The sequence below is a fragment of the Chrysochloris asiatica genome, unplaced genomic scaffold, assembly GCF_000296735.1.
Source record: "Chrysochloris asiatica unplaced genomic scaffold, ChrAsi1.0 scaffold00006, whole genome shotgun sequence".
In the NCBI taxonomy this organism is placed as follows: domain Eukaryota; kingdom Metazoa; phylum Chordata; class Mammalia; order Afrosoricida; family Chrysochloridae; genus Chrysochloris; species Chrysochloris asiatica.
The window spans coordinates 37,957,910-37,982,185 of NW_006408524.1; the positions used below are offsets into that span (position 1 = coordinate 37,957,910).

At 37.6% G+C, this 24,276-nt stretch overlaps 2 protein-coding genes across 2 annotated transcripts in view; one reads left to right on the plus strand and one right to left on the minus strand.

Moving 5' to 3' along the window:
* AGR2 (anterior gradient 2) overlaps window positions 1-11,573 on the plus strand; it is a 12,485-nt gene extending 912 nt beyond the window's left edge. Inside the window, exons 2-8 of the mRNA XM_006832241.1 lie at window positions 2,156-2,301; window positions 2,557-2,620; window positions 2,760-2,812; window positions 4,245-4,318; window positions 6,953-7,016; window positions 9,442-9,525; window positions 11,524-11,573. Of these exons, the coding sequence (XP_006832304.1) occupies window positions 2,163-2,301; window positions 2,557-2,620; window positions 2,760-2,812; window positions 4,245-4,318; window positions 6,953-7,016; window positions 9,442-9,525; window positions 11,524-11,573 (528 nt within the window). The 5' untranslated portion in view covers window positions 2,156-2,162. The remainder of the gene's footprint in view (window positions 1-2,155; window positions 2,302-2,556; window positions 2,621-2,759; window positions 2,813-4,244; window positions 4,319-6,952; window positions 7,017-9,441; window positions 9,526-11,523) is intronic.
* A 9,891-nt stretch (window positions 11,574-21,464) lies between these two features.
* The window catches only part of TSPAN13 (tetraspanin 13), a 36,744-nt gene continuing 33,932 nt past the window's right edge, over window positions 21,465-24,276 (minus strand). Inside the window, exon 6 of the mRNA XM_006832242.1 lies at window positions 21,465-21,539. Coding sequence (XP_006832305.1) covers window positions 21,465-21,539 — 75 coding nt within the window. The remainder of the gene's footprint in view (window positions 21,540-24,276) is intronic.

Sequence of the window (24,276 nt, forward strand, 5' to 3'; positions counted from 1 at the left end):
TTTTTATGTATTTATGAATAGGAACCACCCAAACCTCTTGCAATTATCAATATCTTCCATTGTTTGCAATTATCAATATCTCGCATTATTAGCAATTATCAATATCTTCCATTATTAGCAATCTGTTTGGAGGGCATTTATGCAGGAAGTTTGTACTTCTGGTGTGGCTCTGTAAGATAAGCACTGGACTGAGAATGAGAACCACAAAGTCAGCAGTTCAAACCCATCACTAGCCACTTCTCAGAAACACTGAGTCAAAACCGACTCAATGGCACTTAACCAAAACTACAACATGCAGGAAGTTTGCAGAGCAGAGTCTATTCAGATTATGAAAACATGGGAGACAGAATCTCAGAAAGTGACCCAGAGCCGGATGTTTGTACAGCAAGAGTTATATTAGACTTCCCAGAATCATCCTGCCATAAAACAATGTAGTATATCAATAATTCCAACCTGAAGGCTGTGAAGTTATCGTACGGGCTCCTAATATCCACTTGCACAGCAAGAAATATCAGTGGACTAAATAAGTAAACTCCTTCACTACCAATTTACTAATGATTTTCAAATGTATATAATATATAGGTACTGTTGTTATCAACAAAACAAAATCAAAGGTTGGTAAATATTGATTGATAAATTCAAAGCAGTTATTGGCCATGATACATTTCTGATTCAATGACCATTCCAAAAGTGCATTATTCTCACAGGAAGTTCTTAACCACCTCATCTGTTCTCCTGAGGAGCTGCTGAGTGGGTTTGGACAGTCAGCCTTTCAGTCGGCAGGCTATAGAGCTGGAACTCAACAGGACTGCCTTGTTTCAATGGGTCCTGCAAGTTTTCTGCCCATGACAGTGTGCTGTCTTATCACTTTTCTGTTGCTTACTTTGATCAAAAATATTTTAGTTTTCCTTCTCTGATAGGTTTCTGCTTTATAAAGGTTCCAGTTTTCACATATTTTACTATATACAAGGGGACTTCAAAAAGTACATGGGAAAGTGAAATTAAAAGATTATGGGGAAAAGAGAGACAACAGCATTTTTCCATGAACCTTTTGAAGCCCACTTGTGTGTGTGTGTGTATTGTTGTTGTTGTTAAGTGCCGTTGTGTTGGTTCCAACCCATAGCAACCCTGTATAGGGTTTCCAAGGAGTGGCTGGTGAGATTGAAGCAATGACCTTGTGGTTCAAACCAACTTTGAAGTACAGCACATTGACCCATAATGCCACACCAAGACTCTCTCTATATACATACATTCATATATATACATACATTCATATATATATACATACATATATGCACTACTATGTATGTATCAATATAATTTCTATATAAATCTGTATCTATTGTTTTTGTTGTTAACTGCCAACTCATAGCAACCCTGTATAGGGTTTTTGAGGTTGTAAACCTTTTTGGGAGCAGAAAGCCTCATTTATTAATAACATTTCTATTGTTTTTAAGTGCTGTCAAATCAATTCTGACTCAAAACAACCCTGTATAGGGTTTCCAAGGAGTGGCTGGTGGGTTTGAACTGCTAACCTCATGGTTAGTTTGTGGTTAATAGTCCAGTGAGCATCCTACAATGCCAACACCAGGACTCCAATATATCTATTATTGATTTATATAGAGATAATAGATATAATGCAGTCCTGGTGTGGTGCTGTAGGATAAGCACTGGATTGCTTACCAACTCAACAGTACTTAACAACAACACAACAACGTCTATATGAGGGAGCCTTGGTAGTGTAGTGGATTATGAACTAGGCTACTATATACAAGGCCAGCAGTTCAAATCTACCAGTTGCTCCACGAGAGAGAGTGATGAAACTTTCTGCTCCCATAAAGATTTACAGCCTCGGAAACCCTATGTAGGGTTTCTATGAGTCAGAACTGACTCAATGGGTGGTACACAAATTTCCACATCTTTATATCATATGGATCTGTATCTATATAGAGATGATAGCTAGACACGCACACATTGTTGTATTTTCTTAGACAAATCCTGTGATAGGTAACTTTTACTCCAATCTCATGTGCTCAACTTCAGTGGAATCTCATTTTCTGTTTTATCTTGCTGTTTTGACACAATCTGAAGACCCTGAAGAATGTTAATTCATTTTTGTTGTATTAAGTTTGTATTTATTTGTTTTCCATATCAGATTTGCCATGGAGAAGATATCAGTATCAGCATTCTTGCTGCTTGTAGCCCTCTCTTATAGTCTAGCCAAAGATACTACAGTCAAACCTGGAGCTAAAAAGGACACAAAGGACTCTCGACCCAAACTGCCACAGACTCTCTCCAGAGGTAGGAATCAGCTTCATGTTGCTTTCCAGTCCCTGATTAGTTGGGAAAGATGTCAGCATGGAGACTTGTGTGATGAATATATTTTGGTACCTGTTCTTCCAGATTTATCATAGTTTATTAGTTCTTTCTACTTTCTCCAGAGGTTTTTCTTCTGTAGTGTTAAGTGTATTTTTATCCCAGTTTTTACTGTTGTTTTTTAATAACTTTGGGTCTGACACTGTAATAGCTTTAAATATGCTGTTCATTTTGTTCTAGGTTGGGGTGATCAACTCATCTGGACTCAGACATACGAAGAAGCTTTATACAAATCTAAGACAAGGTAAAGACAAGGATTACACAGAATTCTTGTCAAAGCTCCCAATAGCACCATCTAGTGCTTCTTAACTATACATGAAATTCTACTCATTAAAAATTATTCACTACTCATTAAAAATTATTCAATTTCTTTTTTCTTAAAGCAACAAACCCTTGATGATTATTCATCACTTGGATGAATGCCCACACAGTCAAGGTAAATTCTTCTTCAAAATACGATTCTCTTTTCTAGGTTTTTAGGTTTAAGAGAAGAGTTCATATCACTCATCTTTGTGATACAATGGTGAATAAGAAATAATAATTTATGTAGTAAAATATATTTTTAAATAGTTTCAGATGTATCCAAGCTTTTTTTTTTTTTTTTCAATTAACCATTCATGCATATTTTGAAAAACAAGCTCTAGGATTTATTCTTAACTTCTTTCTTTTTTTTATGTTCCACATTGAATACATCAGGAAATCCTGGTGCTTTACCTTCAAAATATTATCATAAACCCAGTGTCAACTAAAGTCTCTAAACTCAAAAAGTCACCACGCTTAGTTTGTTGGTCTACTGTCACTCCTTTAAAAAAGTATTCAATTGTTGTTTAGTACCATAGGGTTGGTTCCAACTCATAGCTACCCTGTCTGATGACCTCAAACCACCAAGCTGTGGTTTGCAGTTCAGTACTTACCCTACAATGCCACCCTCCCTAATTTTTTCACTAGGGGCTTACATTTTCATTTTTTGCGAGGCCCTATAGCTGGTCTTGTCCACACTCAACCACTGACTAGTGCCTAGAATACTAAGTGATTTCCCGACAGTCAGATTCTCCACACAGAATCCAAAGTAAGATTTTGAAACATAAAGCCATTCCTATAAACTTGTGCTCAATGACTTCTCATCGCAGGTAAAATTAGATCCTAATCCCTGGCCATGGCTCTCCAGTCTGTGCATGATCTGACACTTGGCTACCCTTTCATTCCTGCTACTCTAGCCTTGCTTCTTCCATGCCACCTAGCCTGCACTTCATGCCACTCCTCAAACACCTGAGTTCATTCCCACATCTGCAGAAAGTGACCTACCCCTAAATCTTAGAATAAGTCACTCCCTCACACAATGCCACCACCTCAGTGAGGTCTTCACTGACTGCCTCATAGCTTCTAAACCCATCATTTTGTTTTGTTGGTATGTTGTTGTTTTTTCAGAGACATATCTCCAACCAGAAATTGTTGCTTTTTTGTTTTTCATTATATCCCCAATAAATAGGACAGTGCCTTCCACATAAGTGGAGTCCTGGTGTGGCATTGTGGGTTAATGCACTGGACTGCAAGGTCAGTTTGAACAGCAAGGTCAGTGGTTCAAGCTCACCAGTTGTTCCTCGGAAACCCTATATAGGATTGCTATGCATCAAAACTAACTCGATGGTACTTAACAACAACAACACATGAGTAGCCACTCAGTAAATATAGACTGAAAAACTAAATAGATTAATAAATGAATGACTGTAAAAAAGCAAAGAGTAAATGACATTGTTTTATGGCAAGAGCAAAGTAGAATATTGTATTAGAATATAGTTCAATTTACAATATAACATAACAATTTCAACCAATGACGATATACTTAATGATCTTTCATTTTATTGTAGCTTTAAAGAAAGTGTTTGCTGAAAACAAAGAAATCCAGAAACTGGCAGAGCAGTTTGTCCTCCTCAACCTAGTGGTGAGCTTACTGTCATTTCTCCGTGCCTCATTATATGAAATGGATGATTCAACTCATCTATTTCTGAACATCTTAATTGTACTGCATTAAATGGGATCTGTTCCAAATATCCCATCTCATAAATTGGAAAGAGAAAAGAGATTTCATTTTATTAATCTGCCTTGCATGTCTATGTTTATATTTAATGCTTAGTCATTTTAGGGTCTCTGAAAAATATCCCCTTATGATCAAGATTTTATTGCTGTAATAGAAAAGTTTTGTTTTTTGCAAATTACTGTACATGCACAAATGTCTTGGCTCATTCTTACTTGTCTCCTCTCTCCAAAATGGCAGCTGTCTGGCTGTCCACATTTATAACCGTAACTGACTTCAAAGCTTTTTTTCCTTCTAAGTTTTCTCTACTCAGTATAAAAGCAGGTTTTACTTTCCTTCTGAAAGCAAGCAAGAAAACAAACAGAATATAATTCGACTTCACCTTTTGTTCTCTGTTTCCTCCCTCTCTTTTCCCTCTTCCCTGTTTCTCTGTCTAGTTGTCCTCTTCACTGGTGGGCAATTCTTCCTTACTTCCTTCTACAGGCTCCTCCTCCTCTATTCTCCCTTTAATGTTAGTGACTTCGTGGATCTGTCCTTGATGTGCTTCTCTTTTTATGATTTATACCTTCTCTGGACAGATTTTTGTAAACCCGCAGTTAATCAATACTTGTACACTGGTAACTCCCAAACATTCAACATCATCTAAACTGTGTACTCAACCATGTTCCAGATATTCCATAATGAGCTTAAACTCAACATGTTCAACACTAAATGTATGATTTGGCTCCAGGTTTTTCAAATGGCTCTTTCTATACATCCTGCCTCACTAAAAATGATTCTATTCTAGATTACTAAGTGCTGTTGAATCAGTTCTGACTCATAGCAACCTTGTGTAGTTTCCAAGGAGCAGCAGGTGAGTTTGACCCACTGACCTCATTGTTCAAACTGACACTGTGGTACAGTGCTTACCCTACAGTGCCACAGCAGGACTTCCTATTCTAGTCTCCCCTAGTCACCTGCAATGGCCAATCAGTGAAGAGCCCTGTCCTTTCTAACTTTTAAAAAGCCCCCTTATTGATTACTTTCTGATGCACTCAGAACAACTAAGACATTTTTACTTTTGCCTAGTTTATTACAGTATTAGTCAATTAGTTCTTGACTCCATGATAAACCCCATATAATCCTCACATGGTTGTCAGGGCACATTGTCAAAGTTACCAGTGTGCAAGTATTGATTAACTGTGGGTATACAAAGAGCTGTCCAGAGAGAGTATAAATCATAAAAAGAGAAGTACATCAAAGACAGTTGGAATAATTCTACCTATTCTGATGGCACTTTGGTGACTCATATCTGTTTCTGAAGCAATAAAAACCCTGTGGCATGGCATACACGGCCATGAGCTGGCCTGAAACAGTTCTCCAGTATCTCCTATCACCTCAGCCCTTTCCAAGTACTTGATCCTACCCAAAAGTGCCAGGCACCTCCTCTCTGTACCAAATGACATGCTTCCTTTCCATTTCACTGGTCTCTATTGATTTTTTATTGATTCCTCTTAACTCACTTCAGAAATTCCTACTGGAACCCACAGACTGGGTTCAATGTTCTGGTCACCCACTGTACCTGAACATTCTCTATTATGAGTTTCACACACAGATGCCCAAAGTATTTCCAAATAGACTGTGCACTCTGTAAAGATAATCACTGTATCTTGCTAACTGAAAAAAATTTAAAACTAATAGATAAATGAATTTTTCCAAAAGTAACTTCTCTTTTTTTCATTAATTGATCTCATCCCTACCTCATCCAATATGTCCTCCCCAAATACTATGTAGCCCCAACACAAAACCCATTACAGAGTCAGTACCAACTTAATGACCCTGGAGGACAAAGAAGAACTGTCCCATAGGGCACCCAAGGTTGTCTAATAAGCATCTTTCTTCTATAGGACATTTGGTGGATTCAAACCACAGACCTCTTAGTTAGCATTCAAGAGCTTAACCACTGCACCACCAAGGCTCCTTCCAAACATTTTTGTGCTGTTATTAAATTCAGTCCAGTTGGTTCCAACTTGTAGTGACCCTGTATAACATTTCCAAGGCTGTAAATTTTTGTGGAAGCAGAAAGCCCATCTTGTTCTGCTGGAACGGCTAGTGGACTCAAGCCGCTGGCTTTGTGGTTAGCAACCCAGTGCTTATCCCACGGAGCCAGTGTATCCCACCCAAACACTATTGTTGTTAAATGTTGTCAAGTTGATTCTGACCCATAGCAACCCTGTATAGAGTCCAAAGAGTGACTGGTGAGCTTGAACCACAAACCTTGCGATTCAAACAACTTTGCAGTCTGGTGCACTAACCCAAACACTATAGTTCCTTGAACTTTTTGTTCTCTACCACATATATTCAACTCTTCACTTCACATTCTACTTCTTATTATTTCATGCATCTAACTGTCTCTCCATGTGTACTACAAATACTTTGTGGGAAAGATATGTCTTAAGGTGTCTTAAGGTGCCTGGTACAGCATTAGATGCTTTTCTGAATTAACAAATTTGAAAGTAATGAGAGTAAACAAACTAAAAGCATTTTTTTTTTTTATCTTAGTATGAAACAACCGACAAGCACCTTTCTCCTGATGGCCAGTATGTACCCAGGATCATGTTTGTTGGTAAGTGGATGAAACAATCGGATGAAACATCCACAGATACACAGCATTGCCATATCCCTTCCTCTGTCCCTCGTGGCCACTGCAACCACTAAGCTCTAACAAGGAAGATAACATTTCTTGAAGTTTCACAACATATTTTCATGCTCCTATTTCCATGGATGATATATTTTTCTCATCTTCTAATTCTAATTTTTCAATACCTGCCACTAATACACTTAAGAAGAACCCTGCTAATGCTCTAAATGTATTGATTATTTTTCTGAACACATCAGGTCTACATGTATTTATTTTTAATCAAGCAAAGTTTCAACTTGTTTCTCTTGGCATTTTTTATGCTTTTAGGAAAGTTAGAAACATGAGCTTGGGAAAAAGCCAGAGGCGCCATGCTCCCTTCTGTGGCTGACACTTGTCACGTTGTTCCTGTTGCTGGATAGCGTTTTCCTGCTTTTCTCTCCACCTCCAAGCATATTGTTAATTCAAGTATCACTGTCATTCATTGGCCCATGAAATCTTCTCCTAGATGATTTTGTGGCCCCCTGTTCTCTTGTTGGTAGCAGTTTCCTCATTTATAATTTTTCATGTATTGAGTAATTTAAAAATACTTGAAACTTAATGATATTCCATGGGAATATAGAGTCAGGAACCATAACTTTTTCTGATCACCATGATATTTCCATCATGACTCTTGGATTGGATGAATGAATTGAATTTGGCTTTGGTAAAAATCATGTTTTTTAAGGACAATCAATAATCTATCACATAGCAGAACTCATAATAATGAGGGTATTCACATATAAAATTCACCAATATTTCAAAGTATAACATGGAAAAGAAAAATATGTAAAAGGAAAAAAAGGAAGAAGGCTGAACTAAAGTACTGATTTTATAGATTTAGATTTGTCAAGATTTAGTGCATTTAATCAGCAACCAGGTGACATGGAGTTGATGCTGACTCAGGGCGATCACATGAACAGCTATTCCTTAGGGTCTTAAGTAGCTGATTTAGAATTCCAGGCCTCTCTTTCAAGTTGTCTCTGGGCGGACTTGAACCTCCAACCTTCCTGTTAGCAGCTGAGTGTGTTCCCCATTTGCACACATCCAGCTGCTTCTTTAGACTATCTAGAATGTTTAAATTAAAAGAGACTTTAGAGATCACCTGGTTATATTCTGTGCAGGAATTTTACAATTTCACAGGCAGAGACAATTTTAACCCACATTTCATACCATCAGTCAGAAGAACCAGCTCTGAGACAGCTTGTTCTTCATCCTGTTTACCCATTAGAATCAACTGGAGGATTTAAAATATAACGCCACCTAGACCACACCCCAAACCAATTAAATCATAATCTTGAGAGAAGGGGCAGGCATCAAGGCATCAGTATATTTTAAAGACTTTCCAGGTTATTCCAATGAGCAGCTAGGATTGTGAACCACAGGTTAGATGTTAAAGAGTATTTTCTTGTGTTGACTTATTACAGACTAACCTGTGTTTTTGTATTCTCTGCACCATAATAAGTATAGTAGGTCTTTAGGTGTTAAGTACTCATACATATTTGTCGAACAAATGCTTACTTATCGTAATATATATCTCAGTCCTCATCAAGCAAGCCTTCTGAAACATCGGAATTACCAACTATAGACTTTTCATACTTACCAACGGTTCTCACATGTCTTCATCTCGTTTCTAGGATACCTGTCTTAGACTCCTTCAGTCATCTCTTTCAAAAGCAAAATTTTTAGATTCCTCCAGTCTGATACATCTCCTTTAAATACAACTTATTTTTTTTAATTTTCTTCATTAATTTGATGATGTAAAGTTAAGCAAAACACATGAGAAAATATAATTGAAACAAAAGAAATGAATGTGTAGGTAAGGAAACTCTCGGTTTTTAAAGTGCAGCCAATTAAAAATCATGTAAAACAGAGAAAGGGACTATATGCTTATTTGCTCTTTGCTAGTCTTAAGGGCTTGCATTCACTTATTCATTAAAAAGCCTTTGTTTGGAAAAAGCAGCATTGGATGTGTGTTCCTAATCATCTAGGTTGCTCTTGGTAACACATTTCAACTAAAACAATCATTTTCAGAGTTTAAAATAATTCTGTAGTAGAGAGTGCCAAGATTTTCACCAAAAAATAAACCAAGCTCCTTCATCCCAATACATATTACTCTGTTGTCAAGTTGTTAGAGACAGGAGAACAGCAGGGCTCATAACACTTTCCACAAATAGCACCATTGTTCAGCTGTTGAATGTTCTCGGCCTGCTTAGGCTACTGGCTGCAAAGGCAGGGGAGCAGAGGGGATGCAGAACTTGAGGGAAGTATCTCAAAGTGTTCTTTTCGAGGACAAGGTTAGCTAGACTTTGTCCTACATTAGAGGGCTATTTGAAAACAAAGCATTCCATTTCCTTTTGCACTTTCTTTGCAGACCCATCCCTGACTGTGAGGGCTGACATCACTGGAAGATACTCAAATCGTCTCTATGCTTATGAGCCTTCAGATTCATCACTATGTAAGTTTACCTCCTTTGAACATTTCCATTGCTATAGTAATGGAATTAGAGACCACGTGGGGAGGTGAGACAAAACTCTGCTCAGGGACATCAGAGCATCAGTTTGACCCCAAGTAGCCTGTGTCCTTGGATAAATCATCCTTACTCTCCATCTCAGTTTTCTCATCTCAATTGAAGATGAATTATTTAATTAGGTATCTTTAAGAGAATGCTATGACCGTACATAAACATTAGCTGCCTTTTAAGCTGTCTCTAAGCCACAGAAACAGAATTTATTCTACCAAAAATTTGAGTGCAAAAGTTATAGTTGTCTTTATGTTCTAATTTCTTCCCAACAAGTAATAAAAGTGAAATAATTTAGTGCAACTTGAAATCAAATTCAAGTTTAGTTTTCAAAATCAATAGGATTTTAAGTAATAATTTATATATTATTTAATAATGTATTTCATAATAATAATTTCAAAATCAATAGGGTTTAAATAATTGCCCACTCATTTCCACACACATAGGCATAACAAACTCAATCTTAAGAGTGGACTCTGAATCAGAGATCCTATAGAACAGAGTAGAACTGACCACAGATTTCTTTATGGAAGAAGACTGCCACATCTGTCTTCTCTAGAGTAGCTGGAAGGTCCTAACAGCTGACCTTTGTTAGCCCCCTAGTGCGACTTAGGCAGAGAAAGTACCTAAATGTGACATCTGATTATTCTCCTGGGATAGGTTTCATTCTAGGAAGCATTTCAGTGATAGTGACTTCCTAGAACTGTGCTAATATGGTGTCTATTTGAATTTAGAGTTGTAAAATATGGTTCCTCAGTCACAGTAGCCACATTCCAAGTGCTTACTAGCAGACAATGATTATTTCCATCACACCCAAAATTTCTGCTGAGCAGCAGAGACCTACAGCACTGTGTCGGGAATGATTGTTAAGGTTGTATCTGGGCCACAGAAAAGATTATCCATTAGCATTGTCTACAATGGGTGCTGGGAGAACAAGGGTATCATAGTCTAAGTATTTGCCACTCATTAGATAATAGCAAATGTCTTACTATAACTTTGGATTCCTTAAAGACTGGTGTTTTGCACAGGTTATGTAATTTTGTAGTTAAATGCTGTTAATTCGGTTCTGACAGATAGCGATCTAGGATAGGGTTTTTGAGGAGCAACTTGTGAGTTTGAACCACTGACCTTGCAGTTCAAATTGACCTTGTGGTCCCATGCTTGCCTTGTGTAAACATGTTTATTGGCGTGAATAAGCAGCTGCTTAGAGCCCTTCCAGCACATGGACATCTTGTTTAAATAACCATGATTTGCTACTAACAGAATAGTGATCTAGTAGACTTTACGCTCTGGAGCTGTAGCTACACCACTTACCAGCTGTGTCATCTAGACCAAGTTACTCAACTTCTCTGTGCTCGTTTCATCTATAACATAGTTTCTAAGGATTATGCCCTAAGTTATAGTTTGTGTTGATTTGCTATCAGTTATAACTTATGTTCTATTTCCAAAATATGTTATAGTAGCTATAAACATCTAATAGCTATTTCTTATAAATATAATTTAAAATTTACTTCTGAATTAGCCAAAATTATTTTCTGCCAGTGGAATTTTAAAAAGACTATTCTGGAGTGGCACGGTGTTGCAGGATCAGCACTGGACTGCGAACCACAAGGTTGGCAGTTCAAATCCACTAGCTGCTCTTGGAAAACCCTATATGGAGGTCCCTATGAGTCAGAATTGACTCGATGGCATTTGACAACACATTCTTGAGTCAGGTGATAAAATGATTTGGAAGGGAATGAGTATGTTAGAGACCTACATGCAACAAAAGCTATTTTACATAATTTGGGGGGGAAATGATAGTCAACTGTTTATCCTATGAGAAAAAAAACAAAAAGCATCCCATTAAACAATGAATCGAGTATCCACGTGTTATCTAATACTATCAATATAACCACTGCTGACTCTTGACGCTTACATTTTTTTCCCTGTTAGTGCTTGACAACATGAAGAAAGCTCTCAAGTTGCTGAAGACAGAATTGTAAAAGAAAATAAAAATCTGCGAGCTCTTCCTGCCACGTTAGGTCTTAAGATTTGTGAACCAGAGATTTTAGAACTTAAGAGAATGCAGAAGTACTGGTTGACATTCTGATTATAGTTTATTATAACAGCTATTTTGTTGTGTGTGTATTTTTTAATTTGATTTTAAATATACATGTATGAAAGCAATATTATATACCACAGTGAGTCATAATTTTTTAAAAATAAATCCTTTTTGGGAGTGTTCAACCTGTAGTTCTTCCTTTTTTTCCAACTCGGTCTCTCAGAGAAAAGCTATTTGTCTTTTCATCTAACAGGACTGTTGGATGCATATTGGATGCTTAAGATAGGGATAAACACAACTACTTCAATCCGTGAAGATCAAAGACATTCAAGTTAGCATCTCACTACGCTACAGAGTCCTCACTCACTATGGAGTCCTCAAGGTCGGTTTGAATTACAAGGTCAGTGATTCAAACTCTATTCAGGGTCACTGAGTTGGAACCAACTCAGCAGCACACAACATTATTACAGGTTCTCACTAAAAATAGACAACTTGAAAAAAAATTTAAAGTAGACATGAGCTTTATCAACAGACCTATCAAATAGCATACAGTTTAGTATAAAAAAAATACATAAAAGGCATACCAAGATAACCAAGTACCTACTTGGAGATAACCTTTCTCCACCCTGGCCAGGACTCCAACATTTTTATTACCAATTCAATTTTAGATTTACCTAACAAAGCACTAACACTACCAGGAAAAGCCTGTAGCTGGTATCCTCCTACTTCAGTAGACTGACCAACCAACAGTGCAAAGTCATTGAAACACATCTGCACCCAAAACACACCCTAATGAATTCCTGAGAAATGGCCTTATAACAGACACAGTCTCTCAAGGTTCTAAAGAATGAAAATGGAATGCATTCCATTTGAATTGTAAACAGTGAGGGTTTCAACGTTTCCATCTTCTTTGACAAAAGGTGACTGGCTGATAGGAAGGCAGCAATGCCATATTGATGGGATAGAAATTAGGTAACTATTTAAATATAGAAGAGTTGTCAGGAAGTTGTAGCATATAAAACAGGAAAGTGCCTTGAGCTACTTTTAACTATATATCCTGTCCAACAAAAAATAAGCTTTATGTACTTATTCCCTCACTATATAATCTCACACTCAGTTGGTATATGAAACTCCTTTATAGTCCACTCCCACTGACTTCTTTGGCTCCTGAATGGTTGTGGTAACTCACTCACTCACTCTCTCTCTCTCTAGATACATATATATCTCTCTCTAGATACATATATATCTAGAGAGAGACAGACAGAGAGAGTTGTTATGTGCCATGGACTCGGTTCCGACTCATAGCGACCCTGTACAGGGTTTCCGAGGCTTTAAATCTTTATGGGAGCAGAAAGTCTCATCTTTTTCCTGCGGAACAGCTGGTAGTTTTGAACTGCTGACCTTAAGATTAGTAGCCGAATTTGTAACCACTACACTATCAGAGCTCTCTCTCTCTCTGTCTCTCTGTCTCTCTCTCTATATATAAATATATATATATACACACACACACTAGTGCTTAGCATATCAATCTTTTCCTTGTCTTGAATACCTTAAATTTTACCCATCATTTCTTATTATATCCTTTGGCATTATTAATTATTCCAAGGCAGATAATCAATGTTAAAATATTTTTCTCAGTAACTGTAAAAAGCTATTCATAAGATGTTATGCATACAATGTTGACTGAATGACATAAAAGTCCTCACCAAAGATATCTCCAGAGAAACTCTGTTCCTTTATCATGAGTAGATAACCCAGACACAAGATTTCTATGCACAGACAGTTTGAATAACAAATTCTAAATGATTCAAGGGCAACAAAATAATGTGTTTATTTTCACTGGGCTGATGTGAAGAGTGCTGTGTCCTTGAAATGTGTTCAATGACAAAGGTGCTACTTTAATATGACATATAATTTTTAAAAATATAAATCTTTGGGGAAATGAAATGTCAAAGTAGCAAAGAAGTGAGTCTGCCCTGGAAAAGTGTCAAAGTAACACAGCAAGAACCATATAATACACTGGTTTTAATCCAGTCTCCTGAAGAAATCCTGGAACAATCTTCTGTGAAGATGTCAGTGGCAAAACATTGAAATGTATATATACATTTTAAAAAATATATAATGGTTGTTGTTAAGTGCCGTCGAGTCAATTCCAACCCATAAAGACCCTATATAGGGTTACCAAGGAGTGGCTGGTGAGCTTGAATTACCAACCTTTCAGTTTAAATGACTTTGCAGTCTGATGCATTAGCCCACAGCGCCACACCAGGACTCCTATGTATACATATAATTAAATATGCTATGTATAGCATATTAATTAAAAATTCACATGTTGTCAGCATAGTAGTAGTGATCATGGAGAAACAAAAGTGCAAGTAAAGATGAATTCATACTATGATTGCAACTGCAAGAAATATGGAAATATACAAGATGGAAACATAATCAAATATACAAACATAGAAAGTTGTTTTATGAATATCAGCAATGCTTGTTCTAAAACACCCTTTATTGGCATCTCACAATCCTTCTTTTGTGTTTACATAAATTTCAAGTGGAAACATTCCTTGAGGATTTCTCTTTCTACAGAAAGATGGCGGAGTACTATGAAGACTTGCTATTAGTTGCTGTGCAGTCCATCCCAATGCATGTTGAACTCATGTGTGCAAAGTAGAACAGCTCCATAGGGTTTTCAAGGTTCAGACCCTCTGGAAGCAGATTGCCAACTATCTTCTGAGGCATCTCTGGTTGGGTTTGACCTTCCAACCTCTTGACAAGTAGTCAGGCACTTAGCCATTTGTGTCACCCAGAAACTCCAAGACTACAATGGATTATTTCAAATAGCTGAGTAGAAATGTTGGTAACATAAATCATCCATGAGCATAATTTACCAAGGTGTCCACCATGCCTGATTAAGCCATTGTGTACCTGTTTTAGACCTGTAATCTTCTTCAAATGATCATCTCTCTCCATTACTTCATGCATTCACAGTAATTCTAAATTACTTCAGAGGCCCCTTTTATTTAGTAATCACCAATGAGAATGAGGTTTGGGGGAGGCCAGAAAAAGCTCTAAGGTATGAGTAGAGCTTTCCTCATTCTCTAACCCAGGGCCAGACTTCAAAGTCCAAATGAGTTTGGCCTAACTTATTCAAGGAGCCCTGGTACTAAAGTGGGTTAAGTATTGGGGTCCTAATAACTGAAGGACAACAGTTCATCAGTAACTGCATGGTAGGAAGATGTGGAAACCTACTTCTCCAGAGATTTCCTGCCTCAGAACCCTAGGGAGCAGCTCTGCTCTGTCCTGCAGGGTCACAGTTCAACTGCAGTGAGCTAACTCACTCAAAGGTCAAAGGTCACTTTAACAAGTTGTAACCGTAACTACCTATTAAAAGCAAGATTGTGAAAGTAAGCAAAAGTGGTTTCCTCCTCCAAGTGAAGTCAATTATTTGACACATGTGAGAAATTTTTAGTTCGGATACCCTCTACAGCTGTCATTTGAGAATTCCAAAGCTAGTTTTCCTCAAGAGAGGAGATGAGGTCTGAAATATGATGAAGGAGTTTGATTTTTTGTTTTCTCACTGACCCAAGAGATATTTCCATGGAAAAACTAAAACTGCTCAGCTGTCATCTGACATTAAGTTCAGCATAAAAGTTCTGTTGTCTGTTTTCTCTCCCTCCCTCCTCTCTCTTTCCTTCTTCTGTTATTGGTGGAGTGGAGGTGTGGGGTAAAGGGCAGTGCTGGTGGTTTCCCTGAAAGTTGTTAGGAAATCTTTACCAACACATACTCTAACTGTATTTAGCATGAAGATCCTGATATAAAAATGAACTGCTAGTCCCCAAACATACCAAGTACAGAACAACTTTATACAAATCCCCTCACTTGTCCAGAAACCTGGAAAAGTTGACACTTAACTTTATTGTCATTTCTAACAAAACAATTCACATGAGTGATCATATTGGTACAAACAGAATGACTGCTACCTATTTTCTCCTGTGAAATAGTATATATCAAAAATGCAGTTCTAACTTGTGATGCGGTGGGATAAAGCACTGGGCTTCAAGGTCAGTTTGAACCACAAGGTAAGGTAGTTCAAACCCACCAGCAGCTCCTTGGAAACCCTATACAGAGTCGCTATGAGTCGACTCAACTCATAACTTGACTGAATTGACTTGAACCAACTCGATGGCACCAAACAACAACGAAAAGTTTTTAAGAATTTATTCAGTGTATTTTCAAAAGAATGAATAAACTGAATAGTAAACAAATATTTAGAATTGAAGGATTTTTGCTTAAGGAAGCTAAGAACTAAAAGCCACACTACTTTTCTGAAAGGTTCTATTCAGCAGCATATTTCTTTTATATTTTTTTCGCTTATTAGTTTTAGCATGTTAAAAACAATCATCAGCAGATTTCATAAATTGAATGTGCCAAACTGGTTTTCATATCAAATGCATTGTGAGTTATATAGTGTTGTTGTTGTTGTGAAGTGCCGTTGAGTTGGTTCCAACCCATAGTGATACTGTATGTTGTTGTTGTTATGTGCCGTGGAGTCGGTTCCAACTCATAGCGACCCTACACAGGGTTTCCGAGGCTATAAATCTTTACGGGAGCAGACCACCTCATCGTTCTCCCGTGGAGTGGCTGGTAGTTTCGAACTGCTGACCTTGCGGCTCACAGCCCGATTCATAAACACTACGCTACCAGAGCTCCTTAGTGACCCTGCATAGGGTTTCCAATAAGCAGCTGGTGAGCTTGAACTGCCAACCTTGCAATTCAAATGGCTTTGCAGTCTGACGCATTAACCCAGAGCGCCACACCAGGACTACGACTTATATAGTAGAATCTCTGTAATGAATTTAACTCACATGAGCTCAGATTTTTTAAATTAGAGCCTACTGTTTTTTTTTCTCTCTGTATTATTGTTACTGCTGTTAAGTCCTCTTAAGTGGATAGGGTTTCCCAGGAGTGGCTGGTAGGTTTGAATCACCAACTTGGAGTCATCAACCCAGTGCTTTTCTTACAGCATCATACCAAGACTCCATTGACATTATATTCTTAGCTGAATTGTCACCACTAGCATCCAGGTGAGCTGAACAAACATTCTAGAACATTCTTCTTAAGATTTTTAAGTATCATAGTTGCATTTTAAAAGAAATGCTAGGTTTAGAAGAAAGCACTAGGGTTTGGAATTACCTTATAAGCACCTGTTGGAATTCAAGGACAGACCTTGATCTAAAATCTTCCCCTAAGGAATGTTTGTAGGCAGGGCCCCCTGTAACCTTAGGATCAACATGACCTCGATGGCTCAGCAGGCAGTCCATTCAGGATGAAGCTATTCAAAGACTTTCCAGCAGGTGTTAGGATACACTGTGGAATAGGAGCTGTGTGTCTCCATATTCAGACACAAAGATCACAGGAGACCTCCTAGAAGGGCTGGGTAATCTATCCCCTTTCAAATCTCCCAGAGAGAATTGAAAGCTCAAATGAACTTAACAGGGTTATCCCTAGGATTTAAAAATATCTCTCTAGTAGAGTACTGGTGTGGCATTGTGGGCTAATGTGCTGGACTACAAAGTCAGTTTGAACCGCAAGGTCAGTGGTTCAAGCTCACCAGTTGCTTCTTGGAAACTCTATACAGGGTCAGTATGGGTCAGAACCGACTCAACAGCACTTGACAATAATGACATCCCTAAGATTCATGCTTCCCAGATTTTGATTTTTGTTTGGTTAATTAAATAAAGCCATTGCAGTTAGAGCACAAACCAAGGCTACAGGCTGGTTCTCTCTGGACTAAAACTCATTGTACTCAGTCTCATTGTACCAAGAAAAAAGTATTACATCAAGAAATTCTAGCCTATCATGAGAACAACCAAGCACAGTATGGTGAATGCAATAATTGAACATGTAAAGTACATTGATATGGCAAAAGTTTGGTAATATGTTGAGCCTTAAACAGCACCAAAAACCCTGCACAGATGAGGATTAGCATGTAACTTTTGACTCCTCATAAACTTAAAGTTGTTGCTGTTAAATGCCAAGGAGATGGTTCTGACTCATAGTGACACTGTATGTGGTTTCCAAGGAGTTACTGGTGGGTTTGAGCCACTGACCTTGTGGTTCAAATGGACCTTGTGGTTGAGTGCTTATCTTAGAGCACCATACCAGGACTCCCCCATAAAATTAAAATCCTTACTAGTATCTGACTATTGCCTGCAAGCCTCATGGATCAGCCAATTTCCATGTATTTTAAATTAAAAGTACCATGGCTTGAGTCAGGAGCACTTTAGTCCTCAAAGTGATATCTTTGCTCTTGAACACTTTAAAGATGTCTAATGCAACAGATTTGCCTAATGCAATATGTCATTTGATTTCTTGACTGCTGTTTCCATGAGTGTTGACTGTGGATCCAGCACAACGAAGTCTTGGACAACTTCAATCTTTTTTCCATTTATCAAGATGCTATTTATTGGTCCAGTTCTGAGGATTTTTGTTTTCTTTACATTGAGGCTTATGGTCTGTGGTCTTCATCAGTAAGTATTTTAAATTCTCTTTGCTTTCATCAAGCATGGCTGTATCATCTGCATACTGCAGGTTGTTAATGAGTCTTCCTCCAATCCTGACGCCATGTTCTTCTTCATACAATCCAACTTCTCTGATTATTTTCTCAGCATACAGACTGAATAAGTGTAGTGAAAGAATACAGAACTGGCACATACCTTTCCTGATTTTAAACCATTCCGTACCCTCTTCTTCAGTTACAACTGCCTCTTGGTCTGTGTACAGTATCCCCATGAGCAAAATTAAATGTTCTGGAATACCTGTAATGTTATCCATAGCTGTCGTGATCCACACAGTTGAAAGCCTCTGCATAGTCAATAAAGCACAAATAAACATCTTTCTGGTATTCTTTGCGTTCAGCCAAGATCCATTGGACGGTCACCATGATATCCCTAGTTTTACGTCCTGTTCTGAATCCAGCTTGAATTTCTGGCAGTTTCCTGTTGATGTATTGTTGCAGTCGTTTTAGAATTATCTTCAGCAAAATTTTACTTGCATGTGATATTAATGATATTATTAAAAGCTTATCAGTGGTCACCTAAGGTGCAACTATTTGTCTCTCCCTATGCAGAGGAAAGAAAAGTGATGAAAACTGAAGACACTTTGAAACAATTAGTGCAGTGGACTAATGGACCATATTAACATCAGTCTCCATGACCCTGAGACCAGAAGAACTAGATGGTGGCCAATTACCACTACCAACTTCTCTGAAAAGGATCACATTAGAAAGTCCCAGAGAGAGTTGAGGGAAAAGTGGAAAAAACAAATTTTTTTAAGTGTCAAAGACCAGGCTTACTAATGATAGAGACTTATGGAAACTGAGACTACAATCCTTGGTCAGCCTTCAGGCCTTGAAATGAACTCACCCAGATAGCTTAATTTTCAGTACAAATCAGGCTGTGAACTGTAAGGTCAGCAGTTTGAAACTACCAGCTGTTCTGCAGGAGAAAGATGAGGCTTTCTGCTCCTGCAAAGATTTACAACCTTGGAAACCCTGTGCAGGGTCGCTATGAGTTGGAACCGACTCCACGGCACATAACAACAACAACAACAACAGGTAATATTACAGGAATTCTGGTGTGGCACTGTGGATTAAAGCACTGGACTGAAAAGTCACTTTGAACCTCAAGGTTGGAGATTCAAGCTCCCTAGCTGCTCCTCAGAAACCCTATACAGGGTCACTATGGGTCAGAACCAACTAGATGGCACTTAATAACAACAACAGATAATATAATGGGAACAACAGCACTAGCGAGGTACACACATCACATAATGGCCAGCCACTGGAAATCAATAGGGCAGCACTTATCCAAAGACGAAATTCAGATAGGTTGGGAAGGAAGGCAGGCTGTGGATGGGGAGCACAGGGATGAAGTGGGATTGGTGATATTACATTGATGGGAACTGCAATGACTGAGCTGAAATTAGTGTATGATTTGTTGAATGTAAAACTGATGGGCTGCTCTGCAAATCTTCACTTAAATCACAATAAAAAGTAAAAATTTTAAAAACCAGACAGAATTCCAAAATCTTACTTCCTTCATGTGGCAGCTGTAATCTCATTTTACAGTACAGGTGGGAATATTTCAAAAGTGTCCCAGAGCTCAATATGATATCACAAGAATGGTCACAATAATATGTGTTTTTGAAGGTGAAGTATAACACTTAGTCTTGCAGAGTCACAGAAATGATAAACCCACAAAATGTTCCAAAATTCTATAGGTCAACCATTTATCCTCTTGGTCTAAAACCTATCAAGACCATTAATAATAAATATCATGTCCTACACAGAATACAAGATAACAAATTAGCAATATCTAGCAATATGAAATAACTTACTTACATTTCCACATAAATATAAATAACTTCTCTTTGTAAAGAACCTTTCACAGTATGGTAATGAAATTTAAAATGATAATTTCAAGACAGGTTGTGTGAATGGCTACCAATAAACAGAGGTTAGTGCTGGAAGTTCATCTCCCTAGTTTATTATACACGAAAATAAAAACATTCAGCTCTAAGTCAGTCTAACAGGAACCCAGAGCATAAAGGAAAAAAAAAAAATTCTATTTCACTTAATTCATTTATTAATTCTATTTATTACCTTCTTTTGAAGTCTTCTGTGGTGCTGTAGGATAAGCACTGGACTGCTAATTGCAAGGCTGGTGGTTCAAACCCACCAGCTGTTCCTCAGAAATCTTATACAGTGTCGCTCTGAGGAGTCAAAACCAACTCAATAGCACTTAACAACAACAACGAGATGGTCTTTTAAGTCAAGCATTCATATACATAAGAAAAGGTTTCTAATCTTTAATTTTTAACATAATATACAGTATCATTTCAAATTACAGGAGATTACATTCAAATATGCTTAGGTATGACATGTTACAATACTGAGAAATTTCATGAAAAAGGCGTTTAATCCTTAGTAAGAAAACCAAATATCGTTTTGTTACATGGACCACCTTATTAATAGTAACATGTTTAAAAATGTAGTATTTGGGTCTTCAATTATTACAAAAAGAAATAATCAAAAAGGTTATATAGATATACTTTCTAAATTTTACAAACGTGTTCAATTTTGAAGGCTGAAGGTAAATGGTACATATCTGAATGTTTCATGAGACTTCTCAGTTGCACTTATCTGTGTAAGTCCAAAACTAAACCAACACTTTTCTAAAGACACAGCTATTTCTAAACTACATTAGTGTAATCATAAAAGACTACCATAGAACTAAAGTATCACTTTTATACTATAACTTTCACCACAACACTTCTTTCCTAAAAAACTGGGAATTTAGATTTCCCTTACTGAATTTAATATAATAGAACCTTATACTTTCTGGCTTTTTAATAAATTTCAACTCTTTTTCCTGAAGGAACTATCTACACAGCACAGTGCTACATAAAATTATTCCAGTGAAATCTGTATTTAAAGTCACAATATGATCAACACAATATGCCATCCGGCATTTTTCTGCAGGTATAAATGCTTAGAAAGGCCACAGTGGACAGTGCAGATACTGTGAATACAGTAGGTTACAGGTACCACTGAGGGGCAGAGGAAACCGTACGTTTCTATTTGTTTTCAGCAATGGACAAAGATAAACATTTAGAGAAACCTAAAAGTGAAAAAAAATACAATTCCACTGTCACCCATGTAATTTTTCAGATACTGTTTCCTCAATTAAATGGGCCAATCATCTTTTCTAAACTTAAAAGTTACTGAAAATGAGCAAGATCAGAAAAATGAATGAAATTCCTTATTTTCCAATCAAAGGAACGCACTAGGATTAGCACGAGGATCTTTCTGGTTCCTGTATCTGTAAGTCAGCCAGACGCCCAAAATCTAAAATGGAAAGAGGGGGAAAAGAAAGAGAGAGAAAGCAGCAGTATGTTATTTATTCAGTAAGATATCATTTACCAGTAAAACAATGACATAACTCAGAAATCTCGGAAGCACTTTGCATTATTTATTGCAAGGAGAAAGATACCTTTTGTTTATGAAACATCATGTAGTAAGTATATCAAAAAAGCCCTAAGAAAACAAATTAATATGAACACTGTGGTAGAATGAATTAGGATTCCTCCTCCTTCACCCCCTCCCTGCAAAAAAAGTTCATGTCCTAATCCTAAAATGGCACTTAACATCAACAACATTCCCCAAAACGTACAAATATTATGTGGCAAAAGGTACTTTGCAGATATGATGAATTTAAGGATCTCACGATGTGGAAAGTACCTAGATTATCCAGGTGGGTCCAATGATATCATCTAGTTGTTGTGAAGTACCATCAAGTTGGTCTGACTCATATCAACCCTGTATAGGGTTTCTGAGGATTTAAGTCTTTGAGGGAGCAGAAAGCTTCATCTTCCTCCCATGGAGCAGCAGGCAGACTCGAACCACATACCTTATGGTTTGCAGTTGAATGCTTATTATATGGAGCACCATGGCCCTGATGCCATCATATTGTTGTTGTTAAGTGCTGTTGAGTCAATTCTGACTCATAGCGACCCTGCATTAGGCTTCCAAGGAGTGACTGGTGAACTTGAACCTCCAACCTTGTGGTTCAACCCCACCTTGTAGTCCAGTGCTTTATTCCGCAATGCCACAGCAGGATTCCTGCTATCATCATTGTTGTTGTTATTGTTAAGTGCCATTGAGTTAGTTCTGACTCACAGCAACCTTGTACAGGAGCAGCTGGTGGGTTTGAACCACCAACCCTGTGGTTCGTAGTCCAGTGTTTATCTTACAGTGCCACACCAGAAGTCCGATACATCATTTTTGTTGTTGAGTATTGTCAGGTCGGTTCAGACCCACAGTGACCCTATATATAGGGTTTTTGAGAACTGGCTAGTGACCTTGTGGTTCAAACCGACCTTGCAGTCTAGTGCATTAACCCACAGCACCACACCAGGAATCTGATATCTTCATAAAAGTCCTTAAAGGAAGGTCAAAGTCCAAGATATAGTAAGTCAGCAATGTTATAATGGAAGCAGAGTCCAAGAGAGAAGATGCTATGAGCCAAAGACTGTAGATGACCTATGTTTTTGTTGTTAAGTGTCCTCAAGTCAGTTCCAACTCAATGACCCTGAGGAGTGGCTGGTGGGTTTGAACCACCAATCTTGTGATTCTCCTACAACACCACACTGGGACTCCTAGGTGACCTATTGCTGCTGCTGTTGTTACATGCCATCGAGTTGGTCCCAACTCACAGTGACCCTGTATAGGGTTTCCAGCAGAAGGTGGAAAAGGCAAGAAAATAGGCTCTTGCTAGACCTTTCAGAAGGAACACAGATTTACAAGCCCATTTAGGCTTCTGATTTCCAGGACTGTAAATAATAAATGGTTGCTTTAAGTCACTAAATTAACAGTAGCAATAGGAAACTAATACAAATATTAAGTAGTCTGAATAATTAAACTATCATATAATTTGAAAAATCAGAAACAAACTGGAGTCATTAAAAATTACACAATACCAAAATTCTGTAATAAATACATTTACCATCACAGACCATTATTAATGCTACAGTTTCATGCCTGTCTACAGGAATAAAACCCAATAATCTTAGATAAGTGTTAAATTGTTATTATACCATTTTCATACCGGTTTATGGGAAAACATGCTAATCAATATAGCCTAAGTTTTAAGATACGTGTTCTTTCTGTTTCTGTTAAAACTGCTTTGTTAAAAAAAAAAAATCTAACTTCATAGAAAGAGGTGCAAAATTTTAATAGTTAAATTCAAATTGCATTTCTACTTTGTTGGTGGTGGTAAGGGCTGTCAAATTGGTTCCAACTCATAGTGACCCTGGATAGGATTTCCAAGGAGTAGTTTGGTGGGTTTGAATCTTGTTATTTGAATCTTGTAGTTAAAAGTCCAATGCTTGTCCTACAATGCCACACCAGAACTCCATAAGATCTGTGTTTAAGTGTTAATCTGAATTTTGTTCATTTGATTTCTAAGTCATCCACGATACCTTTAATTACTTCTAGAGAATTAAAGTAAATAAAAATTTTCTCTATTAACCACAGTAATGATTGACCATGTTTAGAGCCACAACATGTATGTTTTTGTGGTTGTTAAGTGCCGTTGAGTTGATTCTGACTCATAGCAATCCTGTACAGGGTTTCCAAAGAGCAGCTGATGGGTATTGAACTGCCAACCTTCTAGCTAGCAGTCCAGTGTTTATCCTATAGGGCCACATCATGTATAGACTGATGAGACTGTGGTTTGTGAGCTGAACCAAGGACTGATAAGCTAAATTTAAAATAAGCCCAATTTGGGGGAGTGAAAATTCTTTACTGGAGTCTGTCTGCAGAGAAATAAAAAGTCGTGTATTTAACAAGTATCTACATAGTACTTACACTCTACACTGTATTGTGTGACAGGCACTGCTCAATAGACTTTGAAAGTTTGTGGAAAAGTCCCATTATCCATTAATTCCATTTCTGAAGCCCCCTCATACTTTATAAGTAATTATTCACTCAATCCTACGAGATAGTTACTACCAGCATTTGTTTTATAAATGAGGAAACTGAGGCATAGAGACTTAGATAACCACCTAATAGTTTCAATGTTCGT